At 38.7% G+C, this 20,873-nt stretch overlaps 1 protein-coding gene across 4 annotated transcripts in view; it reads right to left on the reverse strand.

Annotated features, from left to right (window-relative positions):
• The window catches only part of LOC126299364 (amidophosphoribosyltransferase-like), a 231,117-nt gene that overhangs the window by 4,953 nt on the left and 205,291 nt on the right, over positions 1 to 20,873 (reverse strand). For all 4 annotated transcript variants that reach the window (XM_049991226.1, XM_049991225.1, XM_049991228.1 and 1 more), the window contains 7 exons: positions 19,579 to 19,700; positions 19,224 to 19,372; positions 11,954 to 12,206; positions 11,307 to 11,540; positions 11,102 to 11,229; positions 7,689 to 7,910; positions 4,537 to 4,657 (listed from right to left, as the gene is read on the reverse strand). In XM_049991226.1, the coding sequence (XP_049847183.1) occupies positions 4,537 to 4,657; positions 7,689 to 7,910; positions 11,102 to 11,229; positions 11,307 to 11,540; positions 11,954 to 12,206; positions 19,224 to 19,372; positions 19,579 to 19,700 (1,229 nt within the window). The remainder of the gene's footprint in view (positions 1 to 4,536; positions 4,658 to 7,688; positions 7,911 to 11,101; positions 11,230 to 11,306; positions 11,541 to 11,953; positions 12,207 to 19,223; positions 19,373 to 19,578; positions 19,701 to 20,873) is intronic.

The raw sequence follows: 20,873 nt of genomic DNA on the forward strand, positions 1-20,873 counted from the left end.
ATGTAAATCTAAACACCTTCTGCTGGATGAAGCTGGCTAAGACACCTCAGGAGGACAAGAATGGACTACTTTCATTTGAATCTAGTACTGTACAGGAATCTTAGAGGACAGGAATGCTTTATGTCAAAAATGGATCCATTCACACTACAGGCCATGCAACTTATATCGTTTTAAAAGCAAATTTTAGGGCACCATCTCTCATTTTGTTCCTCCTTTTACTCACTTCCTGAATTACTGTAGTCTAATTTCTTCCCTTTATACAACACACCTTTTTTCCTGTGTATGAGAGTGAAACATACAGCTACCCCATCTTTTTTTCCATTCCTTTCTTCATTCCTTATATCACTCCTCTCTCTACCTTCAATTTGACAAATATATGTATAGGTTTTCATCATTTTTAGTTCTACAATTGTGTGTATCATTACCAGCATTTTTCTGCTATCAGTAATTGAAATCAAATTTATATTATTATATTATGTTTTTATTATTTTGCTATTTGTAAATTATGTAGACTACAGGGTAAATGTCCAAATATGTCATTTCTTAGGAACTGAATATAAATTTCTGGCTTTGGCTGACAGCACCCGGTCCACTAATATATCTGGGCACCTCAGCAAAGCACAGACTCCAAGTGCTCCATATATATATATATATATATTTTTAAATAACTCTAGTTAAGTAACATTTTTGTAATTCAGTACAGTGAAAAACAGGAATTAAACATTTCTTTCAATGATGCAACAGTGTCAATGCCCATTGAGTAAACTATTAAAAGTTAGTTGTCATACTGCTTGCGTAGGAGGCAACAGCTGGTGAGGAAGTTCCTATCCCTGGGGCACAATTAGGAAGTCTAAAACTAAGGAAACTAAGAGGAATCCTGTCAACACAGCAATAAGACAGTATGTTGCCAATAGAGGAATAAAAATATAACTAGCTGCTTGCATGACAAGAGGTTCTCAACAGAAGGTAATTACAGCAAGAAATATATGTAAAGGTAAGAAGAGGATTAGACAAGTAGAGGGTGTGTTCCACACTCGCAGTACTGCAAATATGAAAAGTATAACAAGCTGCCTGGGAAAGTTATATAGACCTGCATCAGTATGAAGTTTCAGTTTTCCATGCTAGTTTAAATATATCTTAGACTGTTGGATTTATAACACGACATAAAAACAATATTTTTTTCTTACATAATGGATTTGATCACCTCCCAAAAAAATAATGTTGCCATTTTCATCTTACACCTGGGAAGTGGAAAACGATGACTTTAAAATGATGAGCAGCTTCCCCAATTTACATGCCTTACAGCTTTCTGAAGAAGAAAAGGTGATAAAGGAAATGAAAGGGTGGTACCACTGTTGGACTGGATGGTCTTCCTCTAGAATTATTTCAGTGTTTGGACAAAAAGGGCAGAGCTGAAAGGACAGCTTTGTGTAATGTTGTATAAGAAAGTGACACATGGCCAGAAGACTTTGTCAAGACAGTGATGGTTCAACCCCTAAAATAATCAAGCACCACGAAATACACAGAATATAGCACAGTAAATATAATGTTTCATGCTGCCAAAATTGCATTGAAGGTACTGAATCAGAGATAGATATGTGTAATGGAAGAGAAAGTAGAAGAAGAATTTGGTTTCAGAAAAGGGAGAGGTACTAGAGACACTACTGGACTAATTACAATGACAGGTGAAATACATACAGAATGAAGAAAAGGAATGAGTTTGTGCATCATAGACATAGAAAAGGCCCTTGACAGAGTGAAATGCGACAAGATGAAGGAAATTCTAAAATTGAAGGAATGTGAACTGAAAGGTCTACTTAAGGAGTGAAAAACCAAGGCAGAAAGCATGTTACTGGCTTGAAATCTGAGGAGAGGTTTATCAAATATAGGTTTGTCTCTCACCAATCTCTATTTACCACATATATCAAAGACTTGATGATGAAGATGCTAGAGGTAGAGAAGGAAGGAGTAAGCATAAGAGGCCAGAAGATGTACTGCATCACATCTGCTGAAGCATGGTAGTGCTTGCATAGAAAGTAATCCCTTTTCAAAGAACATTTTACAGATTTGGAGAACTGCAAGTGTATGTATGAAAATCGACTAAGGTAATGAGAGTACATGACGAAGATATGGAAGTGAAAACAATGAAAGGTCAAAAAGAACATGTTCCACAGTTCAGATATTTACAGAGCATGCTAACTGACACTGAGATGAATGGAAAATGATTAAAATCAAGAACTGCTATGGCAAAGCAAGCTTTCAAGAAAAAGAAACACTTGTTATGTAGCAAATTGGTGTTGGAATTAAGAAAAATGGTGATTAGATTCTTCATGTGGAGTTTTTGTGTATGACTATGAAAGCAGTACATTGGAGGAGAGCGAGAAAGAGATAAAACTGAAGAATTTGAGACATGAGTTTGGAAGAGAATTAAGAAAATAAAACTTGTGGATACGAAAAATGAAGTACCAGAAAGGGTAAAGAAACATATAACTCTCTTAAACCTGGTTAAGAAAATGATAGTCTGACTGGGACACATATTGAAAGGAAAAGAAATTCTAACAACAACTATTGAAGGTACAGAGTCAAATAGGGAAGAGAAGAATAAAAATGAGGGATGAAGTGCAAAGAGGAAGATACCAGATTATGAAGCAGCTGGTCTCAAACAGGGTCAAAAAGACAGCAACGGAGTTGGGAACCTGCCAATAGGCAGAACACCTTGTATGATGATTCCATGCTCTTTGGCTTAGTCCTTGACATGTTAAGACTCCTTTTGTTTTGGACTGAGAGCTGCTTAGTTCCCCACTATTTTCATCTTAAAAACATCATGAAACAAGTCCAAAAGTATGTAAACTACTACTCATATCTTCGGTGTAGGGGAACGAATGTAGGGCAAGAGGGAGAAACTGGAGGATGATGATAAAGTTAAATACTCACAAGGGAACCTCCCCATCGCACCCCCCTCAGATTTAGTTATAAATTGACACAGTGGATAGGCCTTGAAAAATTGAACACAGATCAATCGAGAAAACAGGAAGAAGTTGTACGGAACTATGAAAAAATAAGCAAAATATACAAACTGAGTAGTCCATGCGCAACATAGGCAACATCAAGGAGAATGTGAAGCGAGGAGTGCCGTGGTTAGAGTGAGCAGCTGCGGAACAAGATGTCCTTGGTTCGAGTCTTCCCTCGAGTGAAAATTTTACTTACTTTATTTTTGCAATGTTACGATGTGTCCGTTCATTCATTGGCATCTCTGTTCACTGTATTATGTTTAGTGTCTGTGTTTTGCAACCACACCGCAAATCCGCGCGATTAGTAGACGAAAGGACGTGCCTCTCCAATATGAACCAAAAACATTTGATCGCAAGGTCATAGGTCAACCGATTCCTCCACAGGAAAACACGTCTGATATATTCTATACAACACTGGTGACGGCATGTGCGTCATATGACAGGAATATGTTGTCGACCCACCTAACTTGCACACCTGGCGAATGGGTAAAAAGATTCTTCTACCTTGCCCGATTTAGGTTTTATTGTGGATGTGATAATCACTCCCAAAAAAGTGATGAAAACATAAGAGTTTGTCACATAAACTGCAACAAATGAATGCAATAGTTTCACAGTCGTACAGTTATCCCTGTGCTCTGTCAAAACATAAGTTTTTTACGTTTTCAAATGTTTCCGTGTGTAGACCGTCAAATCCTGCATATGTCCAAGCAAATCTGAACATGTCCTGGAATTTCGGAGAGTGAAGTTGATTACGTGAGAGTGCCTGAACTTTGATAATTGTCTGAAAATAAAAAATTAAACTTTTCACTCGAGAGAACACTTGAACCAAGGACCTCTCGTTCCGCAGCTGCTCATGCTAACCATGGGACCACGGCGCTCGTAAGCTCACGTACTCCTTGATGTTGCCTACCTTGCACATGGACTACTCAGTTTGTATATTTTGCTTATTGTTTTCATAGTTCCACACAACTTCTTCCTGTTTTCTCAATTGATCTGTGTTCAGTTTTTCAAGGCCTATCCCTGTGCCAACTTATAACTAAATCTGAGGGGGATGCGATGGGGAGGTTCCCTTGTCAGTGTGAAGACACAAAGCAATCACCATCCCAAAGGCTGGCTTTAATAGCAGAATGCCTTAATAAGCATGGTCTTACTGTAGGTAATATTTCATTACGTTTATCTAGGTAGGTATAGAGAGACCTATAGCTTTATATGGAAAGTTTATAATTCTGAGCCTCAGCATTTTCACCATTCCGAGTTGTGAAAATCACATTCAATGGAAAATAAATAAATAAAAATTACGTCAAAGGACCAATCACTGACCTATCTCTGTACTTATAGTCAAACTTTAACAACTAAGCCCCTAAACCAGTGTGTACATACTTAACTGTAAAGAATTATATTTAAAAATCATCAAATATAAGCAGCCAGATGCAGTTATTCTGAATTACCATCATTCACTGTCAGGAACAATGGTCTACAAACATTTAAAAAATTTATCACAGTTGCTTTCATGAAATTCACTTACCAACATGTTTTGCAAGCTTCAAGGAGTCTAACTTGTTTGCAATTAACTCCTCACTTGTTGGTATATTGATGCCCATGTAACAAGGATATTTCACAGGAGGTGAAGCCACTCTGATATGGACCTAGAAATGCACAGATTTTAATTGAATGATATGATGAACAGCAGGGTGATAAGATACAGTTTCTTCAAAGTCATTAGATGCACTTATATCTATAAAATGCAGATTGAGTCATTTGAACGAGCAATTAAAAATTAATGACAAACTAAATTTTACTCTCCTTCCTGAAACTAAATGTTTTACAAGTATCTATAAGCTAATATGCAAACTACATTTGGCAAACTTGAATTTTATTGCCACCATCCTGTGAAATTAAAGACAGATCTTACTAGCTATTATGTAACAACTTAAAAGCACATTCAGCAAGGCAGTCTAAGAGCCAATTATGCATACTGACAACAACTTTGAGACTTATTTTGTTCAAACGTTTACATGAATATATTCAAACTGAATCTGAGACTCTAAGCTTATGTTTTCATACATAGAAGAGAGCATAGAAGTTTAATTGCTCCAGAACAGATTTCTGTCAGTTACTAAAAACAAATTAAGATCTGTACTAATTTTCTTGGGTAAAACATTTCACAACATTCAAAGAGTTCTAGGTCAAAAATAAGTCATACACTAACATGCTGTGACCAATAGTTCCTTAGTACTGAAAGCAGTTTTGCTTATTTTGCATTGAGTTGAAAAATATTGTAGGTTCCCCATGCAGAATATTACAAACACAATAATTTATTATATTACAAACACAGATATTACTTGTAATGTATTAATATATGGCATTTTATTACTAGAGCTCATTAAAATAAAATCAAATTATGATGAAACATACGTGACACTTGTGTAATAGTCTACAATATTTATTATTTTACACACTGGCTTTTAGCTGTTAAACCATTTGGTTTCAGGCTACAAAGGAGGGGACTTATTTCAGTGAAAATGTTCTGTAAAATTATTGAACTTAGACAAAATGTGTGACACATTAAACAATGTACTATAACACAAATTAAAACAGTTTTTCTGAGCAGAATATAAACTGAACAATGAACTTTGGGAGTGGATGAACAAAATAATCTTGTCCTTGACAGATCCAATATTACTAGTAAGTAAGATATGCAAATGAGATTAAGTAGATAAGTGAAACAGCAGTGATCATACAAAGTAAAAATTTTGAACAGGGGAAATGAAATCATAGTAAATGGTATAAAAGAAAAAAATGGGGATATGTGAGTAGGAGAGGTAATTTACAACATTGTCTGGATGGGATTATGAGTAGTACCTGCATTTAGAAGAAGCAACTGAGGGAACTGTGTTTGATCATTAAGTATCAAGCTTAATGAAACTGGCATGTTTGTTAATTTCCATTATTTCAAAGGGAGTTAATCTTTCTCCCTTTATCTATGACTCATTACTTCATGTTGCACCTTGTAACTATGGCTTTCTTTAAGCATATGTTCTGCAAATGTAGCTTTTCTGAGTTCCCAAGTTCTATAGTCTTCCTTCAAACAAGTTCATATTCCCATATCAGACTAACCAATACAGAATTTGCCACAATTACAATCTTTTACAAAGCTGAAGTGCCTCCTCTTTTTTTTACCACTGGGCAAAAAGTGATCGGTTAAGCAGTGTACATAAAATGATGCTTCGAAGTTTCTGGATTTAAGTTTCCATCTTTCAGGGTCTTCATTCTCAGTTCCATTTTGGAAATTAGCCAGTGTTTTCATGTCCTGATCAAAATCAAAACAAAGTTTAAACCTATTATGGTACAATTCATTTGACTTGGTGAACAAGTTAAAAGATATCCAAATTCCCACTTAGAGTCACCCTAGTTTCTTTTGATGACAGTAATTTATTCACTAATATACCAGTACATGAGTGCCTAAACATTCTCACAGACTTACCAGGTAAGTCAGAAGTTAACCCAGATGCAGATGACATAAAATTAGCTAGACATACTTGCCTAACACAAAATTACTTTAGTTTCAATGCAAGATATAGAACAGTAGGATGATCTAGCTATGAGTCTTTTAAACAGGAGCATATTCACCTTTTTGTGCTCTAATAGTAGCATTTTTCCTCTGTGTATTAAGTTACTTGTAACTGTGGCAAATTCTATATAGGTCAGTCTGGTAGGGCAACACGGACACCAAAGAAGTTGGAAACTCAGAAAAGGAGACCCTACTTTTGTGCAGACCACCTGCTTAAAGAAGGCCATAGTTACTAGGTGCAACATGAAGTACTTCATTACATCCATAAAGGGAAGAAAATAAACTACTTTGAAATAATGGAAATTAATAATCATATGTCAATTTCACCAAGCTTCGTACTTAATGATCAAACATGGTTCCCACACTGGCATCTTCTAACTGCAGATACTACTCATAAGCCCATCCAGACAATGTTGTAAATTACCCCTCCTACTCACATGCCCCATTTCCCCCCCCCCCCCCCCCTTTATACTTTTTACTGTAGTTTAATTGCCCTGGTAAAAAATTTTTGCTTTGTATCATCACAGCTGTTTCATTTGCCTACTGACTCTCATTTATATAATTGGTAATACTGGACCTGTTAAGGAAAAGATTATTTTGTTCAACCACTCCCTTGGTAAATCTCACCAAAGTTCACTGTTCAATTTATTTTCTGCTAAGAACAGTTGTTGTAATTTGTTACGTAGCCCAATTATTTAACGTGTTACATATTCTGTCAAAGTTCAATAATTTTACATATCATTTTCACTGAAATAATTCCTCTCCTTTTTAGTCTGAAATCAAATATTAAGAAATGTCATATTTGGCAACAAATTGAGATATACTGTTATGCACTAGTTTAAAATCTTTGATCCCACAAAATTTCACAGCTACACATTCTGTATTTAAAATAGTTCCTGATTACGGTGTAACAGCCAAAAGCCAGTTTATAAAATAATAAAATATTGTAGAATGTCACACCAGAGTTTTGTGTTTTTCATTCATGATTTAGAAACTGTTCTACCAAGAACCTACGGAACAGTCAGCCAATGAACAATCAAGTTATTTTAATATAGGCTTGTCCGTTTTCAGAGCAGATACTATGTTTATAAATGCATAAACTTTACCTCACTGGCACCAGCATCTCTCAGTAATTTTATAATTGGTCCGATAGTATTCCCTCTTACAATGGAATCATCAATCAAAACTATTTTCTTTCCTCTCACATTCTCAGATAAAGCTCCAAATTTCTTTGCTACACCAAGCTGTCGAAGTCGAGTACTCGGCTGGATAAAGGTTCTTCCAACATACCGGTTTTTACACAGAACTTCAGCGAAAGGAATTTCAGACTGTAATACAAATAAAAATTTAAAGAAAAAACCAAGCCAACCTAATAAAAAGTGTTTTTTTCTGTTATTATCAATGATTCAATTTAATCAATGAAACAATGGAGGCTAAATGGATGAAAACATAATGTAAAAGTTTCAGGTAAATGTAACACAATACTGGAAATTTATTGAAACATTTATAGTATGCAACACAAAAAATTATTAATAATGGGAAGAAACAAGCTCGGGCAAGAAATAAGGTTGGGCAGTATTTGTCTATCAGTCTGACAGATTACAACTGAGTAAACATAGTTTACAGCAAATATAGAAGCTATGAATTGAAAGTTTAAGAAGCTAAAAAAAAACAGTTTTACATTATTCATGTTTAAAGTTTAAAGATACAGAAACCAAAACTGTCGGGGGGAAAAAATTCAGATGCCACACAATACCATAAGAACGGTTTTCAAGAACTCTGTGAAAATAATGTCTCTCATGATACTGCCACATGTGAAAGAAAATATTAGAAACCTTGTATTAAATGCAGATAAATTATAATTACTGAATTGAAGGATGCAATAGTTCAACATAGATAAAACAAACAAAGCCTTAAATTCTGATAGTAATAGCAGTTAGATGAAAATGAGATGGGTGGGAAGAAAAGTAACTGTGACACAAAATGGTGAATGTCTTCATGTAAAAATTTTTGTGGTTGTCTATGGAACCATGATTGTACCCTGGTGTGCATCTCTTTGTCTGAAGCAAATCGACAGTGGCGAATGCCTTTCTTCAGGGCTCCAAAAATATCGAAACCACATGGAGAGTGTTCAGGACCATATGGAGGACATGTAAGGGCCCTCCGGTGAAACTTCTGCAGTGTATATTTTGGAGTCTTGAAGAAAGACATTTGTGCCATTGATTTGCTTCGGACAAAGAGGTGCACACCAGGGTACAATCATGGTTTCATGGGCAACTGCAAACATTTTTCCATGAAGGCATTGAGCATCTTGTATCTCAGTGAGTAACTGTATTAACAGTTATGGCAATTGATTTTGAAATAACAAACAATTTACCCACTTTTTTCCGTCTGTCTTGTTTTCATTGACTGGCCCATGCAGAATGAGTAGAACATGTACACAAACAACACAGAAAATTATGAAAGTGAAGGAATCAGAGGGCTGGATGGGCACACACAGGGAAAGGACATTAGTATGACAGAAACAATATGTGGAAGAATGTGAGAAAAAAATATTGTTAAGTTCAAAGAAAAAGGAATTAATTACTAATTATCTATGAAGGAGGACATTGTCTGGAAGTTCAGCAAATTTTTCAATTTGTTTATGTGCCTGTCAACAGGTCAACACCTGTTATATGGTGAGAGGTTACTTTTACTCCTTCCTTTATTTGTATCTCTACCAGTACTATAAAAGAACAATTACGACTTACTGAATAGCTCTCTAATATACTCAGATAAAAATGACAACTCTGTCTCTAACAACATACAAATTTGTGCACACAAATATCTTTAATTATTTGCAAAATAAAAGATGGCAAATTATTAGACAGTATTTCACAGCAGCATTGCAAAATGCTTTGACGTAACATACTGTTCTTGTTACTTAGTGGTTGTAATTTATAGTGATACCTATATTTATGTGACTTTGAAGTTCATAATTTTAAAATATTTCTGTCTCAGTCTCTGGTAGCTTTACTAACAAACTTTTGTTGAGTTATCCAGAGACTTCAAGTAATCCTAAATATAATGGCAAGATGCAGTCAAAGTTGCTGCAAACCGTTTCTCCCAATATTTACTTTTAATGTTTTCCTAACAAGAGTGGATACTTTGGTGGTCTCATGTTGTGTTATACAGAAAAACATGAACTTTTTTTAAGCAGCCCCCTACATTTTGAAACTGAGTTTTGTCTGAGAAAGAACATAGTAAAAGTGAAGGTTCTTACATGGCAGTTATAACACCATCACTCCTAAACACACATATTCTGGGTCTTAATTGAATGGCATAATTGTTCTAAAGGAATTATGGACCTTACAACCAATACAAACTTCAGTAACTTCTGACATCGATAGCCCATGACAGTCTCTCTGTTTTTGCCAACCTGGGTACGCTGCATACTTCTGCATTATGACATGCCCCTCCTTTCTTATTTCTGCAATGGATGAGTAATCTAGCTATTATTTATTCAGTTTCTGGTTACCTTGCCTTCTAAATTTTTTCAAATATCCTCACAGTCATTTCTCTAAATCCAAAACATTTGCATTTATACAGAGTGAGTCAGCAGGAAAGGTATGTGCTTTGAGATGCAATAGTATTAATGATTCTGACCAAATAACTTCATGTGGACATATGCCCTATTGCGAATGGTTTCTGACATAGACCACGTTTAATATCACTTTTGTATGTTTTTCTTTAATAACTCAAAAACCGCACACTCCAACAAAAACATGTCTCAGTACACAATTAAAGAAAATTACATTTGCTACAAAAAAGGCCATTTTTTTTTCTTCTAGGACTAACAGTTTGTACAAATATCGCGAGAATACTGAGAACCTCGCGCAACGTGAGTGTGCTGTAGTTTAGGTCCTTTTTGTAGGCCAGTTGGAGGTAGTTTTCCAACTTGATAGACCACAAGTGCCCTGTATCAAAATGTTTGTCTCAACTTCCTCTATATTACTGTGGTATGTTGTAGACAAGGACAATGAATAATACAGAAAATAAATAGAAATGTAAATTAAAAGTGTTCTATCTCGGAAACCATTTGGAATAGGTCATACATCCATGTCAAGTTTTTTGTTCAGAATCACTAATGCTATCACCCCTCACAACACATACCTTTCCTCCTGACTCACCCTGTATATCAGTTTTGGGAATTATTTTGTTTTGATTTATTGACAGACTTTGCTGTCGTCTGCTCACTTGTGGAGTACAGCCTTTTAACACCTTGTTTCTGTAGTCTGAAAGCTTTTTTTTTACCTTTGGTGGCTATTATAAGCTGTTAAATGTAAAGGGAAGAATCACAATGTGTTCCCTTAGACATTTTTGAATACTGACTGTTCCCATGTAGAGTCTATTTTCAGTTCAAAATAAACCACTACTTAACTCTTTCATCCCATTAGGAGATAATATACCACTTTAGTTCTTTCCTTGAGTGCTGCAAAATTCACAATTTTTTCACGATAAATAAACAAAATAAAAGTACCTCCTGGGAATATCCATGTGCTGCTGCTGTCCCAGATTCAGGGACTGAGCTCACAATATCAGCATCAACATAAGCTTCCCTTGCCAAAACTCTGCCACACTCCATTCGAACAGAGTACACCATTTGGCCTGGAAAAATGTGAGTTATTATTTCATTTGAATACACAGTTATCCAAGCTTTCAAAGACTCCACTCTGTGGACGTACCTTCAAAAATACTATCAGAGCGAGCGAAGTATACGTATTCAAAGATACAGAAAGCTTGAGGCTTTGCATTTGGTCTGGAAACAATGCTAATTGTCTTGATACCATGTTTAGTTAATTCCACAATTTCACCAGGATACACTTCACGAACATAACGAGCTCCAATTGAAAGAAAGCCACAGGATTCCGAAGAAATAACCCAACCTTCACCTTCTTCCTCCTCTTCTGATGGCTCACCTGCAACAGCGAGATATACGTAAATACCACTGTATTTCACTTTCTGATGTTAATTTCCATCACTTACTAAGGCCATGCCATAATGATTCTCTCAATAAATTGGTTTTACACATAATCCTTAGCACTGTATCTTATTACTGACAATAGCATTCATTTTGTTACCAACTCTTTAAAATTTCATGAAAATGTACAAATAATATTCTTTAGAAATTATATAAAAATGATAACACACAAAATTCTTTGCAAAAATAGTTTTAAATTACTTTACGCCACATTGAATGCAACTCAAAAATTATTTGTCTGTCATAAATCAAGGAATCAATGTGTATCAGTTCTTACAGGTAATTTGGATTAAACTGAATGAGCAACAAGTTTACTAAGTATATTGCAGTAAACGTATAACACTAACTTACTATCTTTAAGTTTTATGGGTACTATTTTCCCAATGCAAAGTGGTCTGTTGCCATAAGGATCTCTTACTCCATATATATGATCATCCTGCATGATCACCAATGAGTAAGAGAGTGGAGCAAGTTGCATTAGGTGTTTTATCCTTGCTGGCCAGTCAGGGCCATTTGTTTCACCATCAGGTGGGTTCAAACAAAGAGCTTGTGTGATCAGTTCACTGTCCGAATGTGTTGAAAGACCAACACCACGAGCCAGCACCTATTTAGCGAAAGAGACAATTAGAAAATTTAGCAAAAGAGACAATTAGAAACAGGAAAGACTTTAAAGACACATTCAGAATATACCAATTTTATAACATTCCATTGTTCTATTTTAAATAGTGGAAAAAGTAAACATAAATCACTCAGCATGAAGGAGATTTGTTACGAGATCAAATACACCTACACCTACACCTACATCTACATCTACATCTACATCCATACTCTGCAAGCCACCTGACGGTGTATGGCAGAGGGTACATAGAACATAAACAAAATTTAAATTGTTACTAACTTACAGCCATGTATTTTTTTCATACAGGTGAGTGATTAAAAGAAATAAATAAATATAACACACCACCACTGTTCTGGAGCTGCAGACTGACTGGTGTGAACAGTTGTGTCAGGTGGAGAGAGGAGGGAAGGAAGATTCAGTTTAATGTCCCGTCAAAAGTGGGGTCGTTAGAGATGAAGCACAAATTCAGATTATAAAAGGAAATATGTTGTGCATTTCCCTGGAACAATTTAAGGAAATCACAGAAAAACCAAATCTGGAAGACCAGATGGGATCTGAACAATCATCTTCCTGAATGAGAGTCCTGTCTGCTAACCACTGTGCCACGTAACTTGATGTTTTAGGTGTAGGCAGTATAAGGAGCAAGAAGGAGTTTTGATGAAGGGAGTGGTGGGGGTAGGGGGGAGGGGAGGGAAAAATGAGGCTAGAGCTTAATGTCCCATTGATAATGAAGTCATTACGGATGGAACGGAAGCTCAGTTTAGTGAGAAGGGAGAAGGAAATCAGTCATGACCTTTCCAGGGAACCATTCCAGAATTTGCCTCATGTGATTTACGCAAATCATGGAAAAATCTGAATGGCTTGACAGTGATTTGAACAGTGGAGGGAAAAGAGCCCAACACCAGGGCTGGATGGGTAGCAACGGTATGAGACAGAATTGTGGCACATGGGTCATAACCCTGTGGAAGACCCCCAGTGCAGTCACCTAGTGCATCATATACAAGGGTGATTTGGAAAGTTCTTGGAACAGAATAGAAAAAAAAAGTACTTACATCACTGAAACTTTTTTTAATTTTTCAGTGTGGTCTCCTTGTAGATTAATGCACTTGGTCCAACAATGTGCAGGTGCCTTGAATCTCATCTCAAAATTGAGTTTCCTCCAGGTCTGCAAAATAGTTGTCAACTCCGGCTATCAAGTCTTCATTTGAAGTGAATCTTCGTCCACCAAAATAAATTTTCAGTTTTCGGAAGAGATTGAAGTCTGATGAAGCCTTATCAGGTGAATAGGGTAGGTGTGGCAACAATTCATACCTTAATGCGATTTTCACTCTGCAGCGGAGTGTGCGCCGATATGAAACTTCCTGGCAGATTAAAACTGTGTGCCCCACCGAGACTCGCACTCGGGACCTTTGCCTTTTGCGGGCAAGTGCTCTACCATCTGAGCTACTGAAGCACGACTCACACCTGGTCTCACAGCTTCACTTCTGCCAGTATCTCGTCTCCTACCTTCCAAAGGCCCCAAGTTCGAGTCTCGGTCGGGCACACAGTTTTAATCTGCCAGGAAGTTTCATATCAGCACACACTCTGCTGGAAAGTGAAAATCTCATTCTGGAAACATCCCCCAGGCTGTGACTAAGACGTGTCTCCACAGTATCCTTTCTTTCAGGAGTGCTAGTTCTGCAAGGTTCGCAGGAGAGCTTCTGTAAAGTTTAGAAGGTAGGAGATGAGGTACTTTCAGAAGTAAGCTGTGAGGACAGGGCGTGAGTCGTGCGTAGGTGACTCAGTTGGTACAGCACTTTCCCGCGAAAGGGAAACGTCCACAGTTCGAGTCTCGGTCCGGCACACAGTTTTAATCTGCCATCAAGTTTCAATTTATACCTTAGTTCATATAATTTTGCCATGGTGAAGGCACATGTGTGCAGGCGCACAATGTCTTGATGGAAGATGACTTTCTTACTTGCTAAACCAGGCCTTTTTTTCGCGTATCTTTTGTTGCAGTTTGTTTAGGAGGTTAGCATAGTATTCTCCAGCAATTGTTTGCCCAGTGGAGAGATAATCTACAAACAGAATCCCCTTCAAATACCGAAACACTGATGTTATGACCTTTCCTGCCGAAGGAATTGTCTTTGTTTTCTTTGATGGCGGAGAATCAGCATGTTTCCACTGTTTTGACTATTGTTTTGTCTCTGGGGTATAGTACTGCACCCAAGTTTCATCTTTTTCATTTCTCCTAAAATGGGTCAAACATTGTTCCAATATGTCCAGTCTCATGCATTTTTGATCCAGCATCAAGAGTCGCAGCACCCATCTTGCAGATACCTTTTTCCTTTTCTAATTCTTCAGTTAAAATGTGATACACCCTTTGGGGTGACATCTGGCAAGCATGAGCAATTTCACACACTTTCAATCGGCAATCCTCCATGACCATTCTGTGCACTTTTGCAATGATTTCTGAAGTAGTGACACATCTTGGCTGACCACTGCACACATCACCATCCAAGCTCTCCTGACCAAATTTAAATTCATTTGTCCACTTGGCAACAGTTTAATATGAAGGAGCAGTGTCTCCCAACGTATTCTGAAAATCAGCATGAATGTCCTTTGCTTTCATAACTTTCTGTACGGAGCACTTAATCACTGCTCGAATCTCTATTTTTTTCCAGCTTTGCAAATCACTACGCGGGAACAACAACAAAACCACAACACTGCCACAGCTCTCTTCCAAGAGCACTGACATGTCCATGTGTTTACAGGCAACAGTTCAATGAATATTACACGAACAACTCAAGTCTCTGACCTCTCGTGGTGATTCCGAGAACTTTTCAAACCATCCTCGTACTTCTCTCGTCACATGTTTATCTTTCCCTATCAGAGGCAAGTCCATCTGTGAAAGCAATAATGTCATATTCCAACTATGGTGTAACTTGTGGACAGATATATGTGCATATGAACACTAATCAGATGTCCACACAAATGAATGATCACTGCCAAACTGTGACCAAGAGTAAAATTAATACTTAGCAGCAGATAATGGCAGTGAGCACAACATGCAAAACATCAATGCTTGCTTCACAGTCCAAGACAATTGGCATTTGGAGGCCACCCCCCCCTTTTCCACCCCAAAAATGAACTTCTGTGGACTATATACATAGATAGTGCTGGTCCTAACGACACATCCTTCAATCCTGCAGTTCTTCCAGCTCCAATTTCATCTGTCCCCTATTCCTCTATCTGCCACTTCACTACATTAATCTGCACTTACCCTGTCCTCTCTCCAGTCTCTCTGATACCACATTCCTCTCCCATGCCACTGCTGCCTCTTTCTCCCAGCCATCAGTCCTCCTTGCTTCCAATCTTGTTATGTGGATGTTGTCCGCCCCCGGTAGCTGCGTGGTCAGCGTGACGGACTGTCAATCCTAAGGGCCCGGGTTTGATTCCCTGCTGGGTCGGAGATTTTCTCCGCTCAGGGACTGGGTGTTGTGTTTTGTCCTAATCATCATCATTTCATCCCCATCGATGCGCAAGTCGCCGAAGTGGCGTCAAATCGAAAGACTTGCACCAGACGAACGGTCTACCCGACGGAAGGCTCTAGCCACACGACATTTCATTTCATGTGGATGTTGACTGCTCAAGGCCTGAACTACATGGTATGGCGTTACCTCTTCTGCTTCCATTATTTGTGTTACATCCAAGGAATTGACAGTTTCACCCTGATCCATTTTGATGCACATAATATAACCTGCGTGGTTACTTAATTATGACAGAAACTTGTTATCATATCTGAAGGAGGAAAAAGAGAGGCACTAGAATATGGGTCTGGCCATTAAAACATCAACATCAAAGAAATGTAGGATAATAGTTTCTGTCTTGGTATTGATACTGCACACTGAAAGAATTGACTTTTCTCTTGTCTAGAAACTGTTCACAGTGTTATAAAGAAGCTACTGAAAATTTCATGAAGAGGCTGCTAAAAGAATTATTAACTTTTATCATTTCAGTGTCTGGTCAGATTTTGATACCTGTTGTAACATAATTTGAATCAACCAAATACCAATGCATTGTACTTTCTTTATGTTTCTTGTGAATTTGTCTCCCTCTTTAAAGTGTTTTGTTATACGTAGTTATATCTACATTAACAGATGACAGAGAAAGACTGAATAGGCAGATCTGCCAGTTTCTCCTTGCATTCAACCAAGAGTATGCTAAATGAGACGCTTTATCGCCCAGTTCAGCAAAAAACCTTATATCAGAAACCAGAACTTAATGGAAGTTCTGAATAACTGTGTTCCGCAGAAGGATTATTTTGTAATCATGCTGTTGATCTAATTATACACTCCTGGAAATGGAAAAAAGAACACAATGACACCGGTGTGTCAGACCCACCATACTTGCTCCGGACACTGCGAGAGGGCTGTACAAGCAACGATCACATGCACGGCACAGCGGACACACCAGGAACCTCGGTGTTGGCCGTCGAATGGCGCTAGCTGCGCAGCATTTGTGCACCGCCGCCGTCAGTGTCAGCCAGTTTGCCGTGGCATACGGAGCTCCTTCGCAGTCTTTAACACTGGTAGCATGCCGCGACAGCGTGGACGTGAACCGTATGTGCAGTTGACGGACTTTGAGCGAGGGCGTATAGTGTGCATGCGGGAGGCCGGGTGGACGTACCACCGAATTGCTCAACACGTGGGGCGTGAGGTCTCCACAGTACATCGATGTTGTCGCCAGTGGTCGGCGGAAGGTGCACGTGCCCGTCGACCTGGGACCGGACAGCAGCGACGCACGGATGCACGCCAAGACCGTAGGATCCTACGCAGTGCCGTAGGGGACCGCACCGCCACTTCCCAGCAAATTAGGGACACTGTTGCTCCTGGGGTATCGGCGAGGACCATTCGCAACCGTCTCCATGAAGCTGGGCTACGGTCCCACACACCGTTAGGCCGTCTTCCGCTCACGCCCCAACATCGTGCAGCCCGCCTCCAGTGGTGTCGCGACAGGCGTGAATGGAGGGACGAATGGAGACGTGTTGTCTTCAGCGATGAGAGTCGCTTCTGCCTTCGTGCCAATGATGGTCGTATGCGTGTTTGGCGCCGTGCAGGTGAGCGCCACAATCAGGACTGCATACGACCGAGGCACACAGGGCCAACACCCGGCATCATGGTGTGGGGAGTGATCTCCTACACTGGCCGTACACCTCTGGTGATCGTCGAGGGGACACTGAATAGTGCACGGTACATCCAAACCGTCATCGAACCCATCGTTCTACCATTGCTAGACCGGCAAGGGAACTTGCTGTTCCAACAGGACAATGCACGTCCGCATGTATCCCGTGCCACCCAACGTGCTCTAGAAGGTGTAAGTCAACTACCCTGGCCAGAAAGATCTCCGGATCTGTCCCCCATTGAGCATGTTTGGGACTGGATGAAGCATCGTCTCACGAGGTCTGCACGTCCAGCACGAACGCTGGTCCAACTGAGGCGCCAGGTGGAAATGGCATGGCAAGCCGTTCCACAGGACTACATCCAGCATCTCTACGATCATCTCCATGGGAGAATAGCAGCCTGCATTGCTGCAAAAGGTGGATATACACTGCACTAGTGCCGACATTGTGCATGCTCTGTTGCCTGTGTCTATGTGCCTGTGGTTCTGTCAGTGTGATCATGTGATGTATCTGACCCCAGGAATGTGTCAATAAAGTTTCCCCTTCCTGGGGCAATGAATTCACGGTGTTCTTATTTCAATTTCCAGGAGTGTATTAGCTCTAAATAAAGCTGCTTGGTATTCTTTCTCATATATTAACAATGGATATAATAATCCCAACAATTTAAATAGTGGATCCAACACTCGATAATTCATTTTGTAAGTTACTTTATAGTTGAGTACCTCACCTTCATAAATATTAGATATAGTAATGAAATTATATGAAAGGAAAAACACTGCCTCTGTAGCTGAGGTTGTTCATGTATCGCAGTGATGTCATGCTTGACTCAGAGGTTAGCCAGTTTGAATCCTAGTGGTAAATGAAATTTTTGCCATCAGTATTTGGTCGGCAACAGGAAGAGTGTTCCCAATCAAATTTCAAATCTCTTTGCAGTGTCTCATGAAGTGATGGTATGTACCACTGCCAATGGCGACCCAATTGCCAGATGGGTGCATTAAGCTTGGCAGCCTCTTGATGCTATTTGAGAGAAGTAGGCTCTGTGTCAGCAACGAATTTCAACCTCTCCTCTCTCTCGATACCGATACCACTACCACTACCACCACCACCCTCTAACATCAACATAATGCTACACTATATATGCATCTGTTACACTTACATACACACTGCAAATAACCATTCAATACAACTCTCACATATCCACAAGGAAAGGGGTTAATGCATGTAGAGGAAGAACACCTTTTCAGACTGGCTGCTCAAACCACCCCTTGGGTTATTTCAGCCAAGGATGCCATATAACTTTTACATTTCCTAACATAATATCCTCTGCAATGATCTCTAGCAAACCTTCCATGTGCTACAAAGTGCTGTGAAAGTCTAATTGGACTTTAGTATTTTCATAGACAATTTAATCCTAGAACCTAACAGCCATAATAATTAATAGTCATTCTCACAACTTTATCTTGATATGACTGTTGCTGATTTATTTTATTTTATTTTTTACTGCATCATGAATTTGTCACACTGAGTCCCGATATCACTGCCGCAGGAGGAGGATATAATGTAGACTTGCAAAAGACAGTTTACTGGAGTCACTGTTACAAAAGGTAATGTAAAAAGAATTATCCTCCCACAAATCAGCATTGTGTATTGGAGATACCAGTGATATATAAATTGCACATCTCTCTACTGCCTACAGATGTTAAAGTCATAATTAATTTTGTGAATAACTTTTTAATTTTAACGGACATCATGCATGTGATGTGATGTGATTACTCATCAGAGCTTAAAAGGGCAGCTTAGAACTGACAAGGGTACATTAAGGAGTTATATTTTTCAATTACCATCTTACGTAGTGAACCACAGTTAACAAGTTCTCCATTATGAGCAACTGCAAGAGGACCATGGGTTGTATGAACCACAAATGGTTGGCAATTAACTTCTTCAGATGCTGCACTTGTTGAGTAGCGCGTATGTCCAATTCCCAAATTGCCTGTAAAAATAGATTTAGCCATCAAACTATTTAGGTAAAATTTTATAACACAGATTTTTATTATGATGCAATATTTTACAACTAACCAGTTTCACGCTAACACAGTTAGCTAATACTATAGTACAGAAGATGTAGACGTACTGCAACCACACTGTTCCATTTCTTTCAACAGTAAATCTACAACACTACATGTAATCAATGCGTACCTTTTAATTTCTTCATAGATTCATCATTAAATACATTATTTATCATGCCCATGCCTTTGTGGACTCTGAAAGATTTGGCATTGTTTCCTTCACTGGTAACAATTCCAGCACTCTCCTGTCCTCTGAAAAGAGAAAGCCTTAGATTATTATCGCTGCAATGCTTACACACATATTTTCTACAAGATGAGTCAGGAGGAAAGGTATATGCTTTGTCAGGTTGACAGAATTAGTGATTCTGGGCAAAAAAAGTCATATGAACATATGTCCTGTTCTTAACAGTTTCTGAGGAAACTGATGAACACATTGGGGGACAAGACAAATGTAGGTGACAGTACATTAACCACTGTGTACATTTCCTCACAAAAGATGTTCAAATAATACGAAGGTTGCCAGAAAGTAATGAACTGCATTTTTTTTCTCAGCCGGAAACAATGTTATGAATGCAAAACATTACATATGTATTATTTGAAGCTCCTGAGCCAGTGCGCGAAGTTTCCGTCACTTCAAACAGATAGCATAGCTACAGGACAGTTTCAGAATGGCTTTTGTAGGTGATGTAAGTTGCAAGAAACATGCAGTCATTGAATTTCTCACTGCAGAGAAAGAATCTATGGGGAATATTCACAAACACTTCTGAAAATACTACGTGGCATCTACAGTCTACAGAAGTACAGTTAGTCACCAGGCACAGAGGGTGAGTTCATCAGAAGGCGGTTCGGCGAAGCTCCACGATTTGCAGTGGTCGGGAGACCATCCATAGCTGTCACACCTGACATGTTGTGACAAGCTGATGTTGTCATTCACCATTACAGGATGCCACTCGTGAAGACTTTTCGAGAATGAGGAGGAGGTGATTCACATAGTGAAGCAGTGGCTCCACCACCAGGACAACGATTGGTCTGAAAGGGCGTACATGTCCTTTTGCACTGGAGAAAGCCCATTGAATGGGATGGAGATTATGTGGAAAAATAGGGTGTGTAGATAAATCACCATTTTTTTCACATGTGTAATTCTCATTATGTTCAATAAAGAATTGTTGAAGAAAAAAAATGTGGTGCATTACTACCTGGGCACCCCTCATGATAATTTCATATGGCTCACTGGCCTAAAGTTCATCATCAATTGCAATGCATTTTGCACTTCTTGTAGACAGCTGCTGTGTAGCTGATCTCAGCTCATTAATGCAGTCCTTTATGTGAGCACACACACATAGAAAATATGAGTGACAAGTTCCTCCTTTGTGTCCTCTCTGCATATGTAGACTCTGCTCTTATGCCAACCCCACAAACAGTAAT

Source organism: Schistocerca gregaria, chromosome X, assembly GCF_023897955.1.
Source record: "Schistocerca gregaria isolate iqSchGreg1 chromosome X, iqSchGreg1.2, whole genome shotgun sequence".
In the NCBI taxonomy this organism is placed as follows: Eukaryota; Metazoa; Arthropoda; class Insecta; order Orthoptera; family Acrididae; genus Schistocerca; species Schistocerca gregaria.